Raw genomic sequence first — 8,036 nt, forward strand, 5'->3', positions numbered from 1 at the left:
AAAACGGCAAAAAAAAAAAAAAAAAAGTCTGTCAGCATCACTGAAAGTGAAGTGTTTTGTATGAAGGCTCCTTGTCTCCAAAAGAATACAACAAACAAATATTTGCTCCTGAATGTGATGCACTTTATTTGGCTCACTGTTGTCGTGCCACCTGCAGTCGGGAGCTTGGCTTTGTCTTATCAAATGTGTTTGTCTTTCACATCAGGTTTTGGCGAAGCTGCAACCATCTGAGAGAAAAAACATGAAGAGGATAGCCACGTGAAGATGTCTGTACTTTCATTCTGTTTGCTTTTGTCTTGGTGCTTCTGCTGAGAGATATGAAATGAATCCTTTGATCTGAGTAAACTTCATGCTGAGCTGGCTAGGGCACTCCCTACTCAGACTACTCTATGTGTGTGTGTGTGTGTGTGTGTGTGAGATGGTGTGTGCGTGAATGGGACGAGATAAGGAGAGAGGGTGAGAGAAAGAGATGGGGAGAAATTGGAGTGTGTGTGTTTGTATGGCTTGCTAAAAGGATGTTTTTTATGGGTAAATCTCAGCAGCACACAAATCCGTCAGTGGGTTTCTTTGGTCCAAACATGGCAAACTCCTGACAGCACACATCAAAGCTGCATCCTGGGAGTAGTACAGAGGGGGTCAACATCACGTTTAGCTTTCAGCATGTGCCTCCTTCAAACAAGTGAAAACTCATTCATACAGTTGTGAAAGAAAAAAGGAAAAAAATCAGTGGACATTCTCAGTGGTCACAGTTTGATGTGTTTTTCCTTACAGAGCACACCACTGAAGATGAAAGTGAGCTTCACTTGATAGAGTTTATACAAAAAAAGTCTTTAATTAGAATATTCAAAATGGGGAAAAAAAAGAAAAAGATGTACCTGACTCTGTACTGAATGTTCAGCATTTTACTTTACTGGGTATCCAGCAAAGAGAAAGTCTTTGAAGAGTTTGCCTATCGGTTCCCCAGGGTTTAGAGAGGGCAACAGGATGGTGTGTGTGTGTGTGTTGTATTTTTTGTTTTGGGAGAGGTCTAGACCTGCGTGGAATAGGAGCGGTGCAGCGTTGCATACCGCCCAGCCGGATGGGCGGCACAGTGCGGCGAGTGCTGCTCCGACTGGTCTAGACTTCGCTGGAAATGGAGCGAGACGGTATGAGGACATCGGGGGTGGCGGGGAACCGATAGGGCTGATGGTCATGTGATCTCGGTGAACGGAGATCCCCGCGGAGTCTGCAGGGGAAAGAGAGGAGTGAGAAAGAGAGAGGACGGGGCAGAGAGAAGGCGAAGGAAAAAGAGAAAAGTGAAGAAAAGAATAATCAAGAGCGATGCACGGGATGAGGGGCGAGAGAAAGAGAGGAGGAGGAGGAAACAGATGTAACGGAGCAAGAACAGAAATAAGGCGACGGATGACGGAGATAGCGAGGAGTGATAATGACAGGCAAAAAAGATTTAAAGTTGTTCAGAATGGCTGGACGTAGGTGTTGTAAAAGTGGGGAGGAAGAGGAGAGTGCGGGATGCTGGAGGAGAGTGAGGGACAAGGGAGCAGATTGAGAGGAGAGAGGCAAGGTGGGAGACAGAGGAAAAGAGGCAGTCAGGTGAGGGTTAGTGACAGTGACAGACCACAGAGGACGCAAGACATTTCCCTAAATACTTGGACGAGGACTCGAGAAAATCTCTTCAGTAAAAGCAGCATTGTCGAAGAGCAGATATAACTTGACGGGACCTCCACAACTGTTCTGACTTTTCACTGAATTCATAGTTTTACTCAAGCCAACTGCTTTGCATTATATCCAAATGGTAAATTACACCTCCAGTGTGTCAGCCAAACTGCTGACTCACCTCACAGAGTTAAGTGATTCTCTAAATCCCCGATAACAAGAAAATGTGTAACACTGTAGGGTTTAGGAGTAGAGTAGCGCCTCTTTCGCACTAGAATTTGTTCAATCCTCTGGCTGAAATGTAACCGCGGCTCATTTCACACCAGTAGAACAAATCTCAGCTGCGTTCGTGTCAGCCTACAACAAGGTTTGCGTGTGCAGAGATTTAAGGGATTCACTTGGGTTTTTGTCGGGACTTGAGGATGCAAGGTGGGGCTCGGAGCATGCATGTTTGGGGGTTTGTTCTTTTTTTGGGAGGAAAAAAAGGAGGACAACGGATTCAGGTAAGAGACAAGGGGTGTGTATCTCTGCCCCTCTTCTGTGAGCACAGCCGTGCCTCACACCCACCCCCGCCCCTTACCTGAGGACCACTTAACTTTTCAAGTGGACTCTCCACACAGGGAAGCGTCACCATGGGCATGCCCAGCACGGACTCAGGTCGCTGGGGTCGTGGTGGAGGAAGACTGGGCTGCAACTGCTGGAAGTTGTTAATCACACAAGTCACCTGGAGACAGAGACCAGGAAGAAGAGTTAAGAGAGGACCTGAAACATTTAGGCTGACGTTCAGGTTTATTTTCTCAGACTTCTCTCCTCACCAAAAATACAGCGATGGCTCCCCCCGGTGAAGAACCCTGCCAGGACATCAGCCCAGTGGTTCCGGTACTCGGCTACCCTGACCACGCCTACTAGCATGGCCAGACAGAGAAGGGTGAGGCTGATGGTGGGCTTGGTCAGCCGCGTGCCTTTGGTCTTGAACACCAGTGTCACATACATCTGCAGAAAGGCACAGAGGAGGGCACGCACAGTAGGACACAACAAACACAAGAAGCCACACAAGACACACAAGCATGTTTGTCTCATTACTATCTGACTAGGTTTTTTCAGAAACCAGGTAATGAAGGAAACAGTACTTCTTCCTCTGATTAAAATCAAGAAAATTATCTCAACAAAACAACAATTTTAGAGGCAGTGAAATTGCACATAAAAGACTGCAAGATTCATTTTTTGGTTTACAGATGCATATTTGATCTTGGGGGCACCAACTGAGGTGAGGAAATTATGCAAGCTGAAAATGTTTAGTCACTAAAAAGCTAGTTTGATTCAAATAAAAAAGGTACAGAGAGAAGAAAAAATGAAAAGGGTTTGGAGGACTATGACAGAAAGATATGATCATATCTGAGGTCAGTTTGAAGTCTGAGCTATCGCGTGAAAACAGCAGAATAACAACTTGAGTCGGTGCACAGATCGCTAGTTGGGGGGCGACAGCTAACGTCTTGGTACAATGTTTGGGCCAAATAAACACACTGCAGCAGATCTTTACTTGCATGAAAAACGCAAGGTAAAAATCTCTTTGCATTCAGTCTAAACTCACCTTAAGAGTTATGTATTCCTCATGATTCATTAATTCATGTGCACTGTGAAGACTGCCACCAGCGACCACACTAATGGAGCTAGATAATGGATTTAAGGTCATATGAATAAGCAGGGATAATGCATGGGGCTCAAATATTGGCTGTGCAGCACTGATTCAACCCAGTCTGTGAAATCTATAGGGGAGAAAAAAAAACTCTACTCTCATGTCTGTACAGTTAATATGAAGCTACATCCAGTGGTTTAATGCAAAGACCGGGGGAGACATCCAGTCTAGCTCTGTCAAAATGTAACAAAATCAGCCTATCAGCACCCTGTTAAGCACATTATATCTTGTTCAGTTCATTCACCTTTGGATTATTTAAACAAAATATGACATGTTAATTACTGAAGTTTAGAGGTGTTGGTAGGTGGATTTTGTTAGCTGCTAGTTGCTCCCTCTGGTTTCCACTTTTGGTGCTAAGCTGGATGCTGCCGGTAGCTTCACATTTGCTGTACACACGTGAGAGTGGTATCAACTTCTTCTCTAACTTTTAGTAAGGTATTTGTGTATTTCTCAAAATGTTGAACTACTCCTTTAAATTAGGGGTTTCTCAGCAAGAAAAAATTAAATACTTCAGTCTCATAGAATAAAGTAAACGTGAAACCAAAAACATCAGCAGAGGAGAAGTAAACACGGTTTCAGTCGGCAGCAAGCATTTTGCAGAAGCATTATCTCACACTATCTTGTCAAGAATGCTCCAACCTACCACTGTGTACACTGCAGAGTAGACGCTGAGTGCTGCATCCTTGGATGGGAAGGATTTACGTGCAGACATTACAATGAGCGGGTTGCCTGTGCAAGCGCGGCGCTCTGTGATGTACTGCATGGTGGACTGGCAGCCCAGCGCTGTGTAGTTTGGTCGGCAGGCTGACAGGAAGTGAGGCGTCTGGTTTCCTGTCACTACCTGACCGGCATTGGCGAAGATGGTGGTGGTGAACAGGCCGAAGGCATAGACGCCTGGGTTGGATATGGGTGTGAGGGAGAGTTGGGTAGTGGACAGGAAAATTGTGGAAAGGATGACAGAGAGGCAGAGTTAGAAGGGAGAAACAAGAAGATGAAGAAAAGCATATTACATGTTTGACAGAGAGCAATACCAAACCATGTAACAGCACTATGAGATTAAACAGGTGATAATGAGATTTTCCTCTTAAAATAGCCTCACATTACACATTATTATCAGCTAAGGTCTGAAATCACAATAGAAGCCTTCATCTCAGCTGGTTCAGTTTAAGATGCAAATTTGCAGACTGCTTAATATTCATGAGTGACTTGCTGCCATGATCCTGACTATCTTACCTCAAAGATTATATCACAGTTTATCATCCAATTAACAGCTACATGTGCAAGCTCTGGCTGATGAACTCTCAAGTGTAGCAGGTTACATTCTAACAAGTCAACCTTTTCTTTCATGTTGTTTTGATCTTTTTCATTTTGTTTTTCACACTTCCTGACAAAACCTCACACACAGAGGCACAAAAATGGCCTTTCACAGGCCTGTAAAGAGCAGAGAGGCTGTGTAATACAAACCAGCATGCTCACCTAGGAAGCGTATTATGCGTCTCAGTAGGGGGTTGAAGTAGCAGCAGTCTGCAGTGACAATGGTCTTCTCCTGGGTTCCCTCTGCCTTGGTGAAGAAGGCACACAGCTCTCCAACGAGAATCTGCGCACAGAGAGAAAACACAGAAATGGTGTCTAACAGTGCTGAGTGTAATATTATACCCACACTCACAATACCATTTAATGTTTTGCATGTAATGTATTGCACGGCAACCACACCCTTACACACAGAGAGGTCAAAGGTCAGCTGTAAGACAGTAAAGTCTACAGCTGACAGATTTCAGCAGCATGGTTTCAATAATTGCAATGCAGTCCTTCAGTCCACAGCTCTGGTTGAGACTGAATTATCTCAACAACTACTGACATAGCTGTGCTTTGTGTGTAGTGCTAATCAGCAAATGTTAGCCTGCTAACACCCTAAATAAATAATATGGTGAACGCAGTATAGAACCGGTCATATATTTTTAAAAAAACAGCAGAAATGCAGATTACAGACTATCTGGTATCCTCACATTTCTCACATTAGGGAGGATGACATTACACTCAGGGTTTGTTTATCTTAAATAACTTCTAGCAGTGTGCAGCTCTACACAGAGGAATCATTTGACCATAGTTCAGGTGCAGCTCAACAATGAGGGTGACCGTGACTGACCCTGTGCCGATGATTGATTTCAGATTGTTTCAGAGCTCACAGTGCAAATTAACCTAATTAGACACCTTAATCATCTGTTTTAATGAGCGTGGACTCCCTGGCTGCGGTTGGATAGAGATGTAAACTCAGTGCAGTCTGAAAGTTTCTGTGATCAGAAATAGCAGCCATTGTTACAGGGAGCTCACAGTTTTATTGTTTCCTTTGTGAGGAGCATCAGGCTTGTGGCAGAGGTTTCAGTCAGGTGACTGTGTTCAGTTCACTCCCTGTGAGTCTGAACAGTGGTGCCTCTCCAGGCTGATGATCCCTTAATGGACTGCGACTGTGAGACTCATCTGTATGAGAGCCTGCAGCTTTCTGAGAAGCTGGCACTGACTAAAACTGAGCTCTCTCAATGAATAACCATCTATGACAGAGATATGCTTAATCTTAAATCATCCTGACAATTTCCATGCTCTGCTGTGACAGAAGTGAAACCCACTTTAATGCTGACCGCACTCCACAAACCCATCAGCCTCGTTCTTCCTCTTCCACATTTAACATAACCCCCCCCATTGTGACAATGTCTGAAGCACTGCTGTCTGAGGAGAGAAAGCAAAAGGAGATGAAAGATCCGCAGAGTGAAAGAAAGACAGAGCAGGAGACAAAGAGAGATGTAAATGATCATGATCGTGTTTCAGCCAAGTGCTTCTCGTGCTTCAGAGCATTTCTAAGTGGGTCCAGCCAAGTCAAATGAGTTAATAACATGCATGGGCCCAGTCAGTGCAGCAGGGCTGTGAAGTGCGTGCCCAGCCGAGTGCTTTCTTCCATTAGTGAAACATGGCCCTAGTGGGTGTTCCATGGCAACCCTCTAAACACTAATACGAGCATGAAATCAAAGCTGAGGGGGTTTAATCAGTGGCTTCAAATCAGAGATGTTAGGGGCACAGTCACACTGCGGACAACCATTTACGGGGCAATTAAAATACACACAGTAGCTGCTTCTATGGGGACTGCTGGTCTGTGGAGGGTTTGAGCATGTGTATACCACAAAATGTGAGATAGTGGTGAGAGTGCTGTCACTCACAGACAAGTACTCTTCAACACTTTGTGAAGCAGTGGGTGGTAGTGCCTTTTTAGAAGCATATACTACTGCCCCACAAGTTCTTTTCTGTTAGTCACAGTGAATGCCTAATCTGTGCATTTGTGATAGGACTCTTTAGAGTGAAAATCAACCGCCCCAACCCCTCCACTTTTAGGGTTTCAGTTTGATTTGACTGAGCTCTCAAAACAGTGTTTCCCTATATATATATATATATATATATATATATATACATACACACACACACACACACACACACACACACACACACACACACACACACACACACACACACACACACAGCACAGCACACATGCTGGGAAGTAAATGTTAATCAGCTAACAATGTTTCTAAACAACTTAATTTGATGATTTAAGTGAATGACTATCTGCTCAACTCATCAGTGTGTGTTACATTATTTAGTCATAATCTTGATTCATATCAAAAATGAATGTTTTTATGGTGTGCCATAACCTTCTGATTGGTGGTGCTTGCTGCGATTGAACATGTGCAAAAACTATACAAAACAGCTACACTGTCCTCCTTACTACTGCCCTTGGAGATAAGAGTAGGAGAGTTTATGACAGATTAACTGAAAAGAGCTGAAGAATACAGCAGGAAAGGGGACCAAGAGAGGAACAGCATAGGGAAGGTAGAAAGGTAACAGGGTTAGGGTAATACTGCAGGAGTGCATTATTCATGTGTGGATGGCATACATGTGAATAATGTAGCACATTATTTGAAGGAACATCTCTAAATTATCTCTCTCTGCTGCAGTGGGATGCGCTCCAGCTCCACGCCTCTGCCCCGACTGCTCCTTCAAGGATTCACAGTTAAATATGACGAGGTTGTCACTGTAGTTTAGGGACGAGCGGATTATAATTCCTTGAAATTAAACTGCTCATCCGGTCTACGTAATGCACTGACAATGGAGATGCATCTAGAAACATGCCATTCCAGGACAGAGAATGATTTAGCCTATGATGCTGTGTCATAGCAGGATGAGCCTCAAGACTGGGGGAAAAATAGTGAGTGTATACAAGGACAATGTATTACATTCATACTTACATGCATGATTTAGGCGCAGAACAAGAAAGGAGTGAAGGAATGAAACATTAACACAGATATGAGACATGATTGATTCTGTGTGCGTGCGCTAACAGCGTCATGAGTACAGAGCCCATTTTCGGCCGCACAGGGAAGCTGGAGGATTCTGCTCTGTGTGTGTAAGTAATAAGATCTCAATTTGTGACAGCGAGTATTAGTCAGATGTGAGCGTGCATTCAGACTGGGCCTTTTTATGAAGACGTGTCTATTAGAAGACAATAAGCGGGGATGTTTTACTCAGAGCAATGAGATGAATGAGGAGGATTGTGGAGATGACAGTGGGAGCAGTGGGAGTTGGGGAATGAAGAGAGCAAGACGAGAGCAGGAGCGATTAGAGGAACACTACTGAAGAGGAA

General features: G+C 44.2%; 1 protein-coding gene across 1 annotated transcript; it reads right to left on the reverse strand.

Annotated features, from left to right (window-relative positions):
• Positions 1 to 335: 335 nt before the first annotated feature.
• On the reverse strand, positions 336 to 4,946 carry LOC108894462 (phospholipid phosphatase-related protein type 5-like; the record flags this gene model as incomplete). The annotated part of the gene is given in 6 exon segments (XM_051068217.1): positions 336 to 1,225; positions 2,234 to 2,377; positions 2,469 to 2,492; positions 2,494 to 2,646; positions 3,993 to 4,243; positions 4,826 to 4,946. Coding segments are annotated over 6 exon segments (729 nt in total), but the record flags the coding sequence as incomplete, so codon positions are not given.
• Positions 4,947 to 8,036: the final 3,090 nt, after the last annotated feature.

The sequence above is a fragment of the Lates calcarifer genome, unplaced genomic scaffold (genome assembly GCF_001640805.2).
Source record: "Lates calcarifer isolate ASB-BC8 unplaced genomic scaffold, TLL_Latcal_v3 _unitig_345_quiver_2998, whole genome shotgun sequence".
NCBI lineage: Eukaryota > Metazoa > Chordata > Actinopteri > Centropomidae > Lates > Lates calcarifer.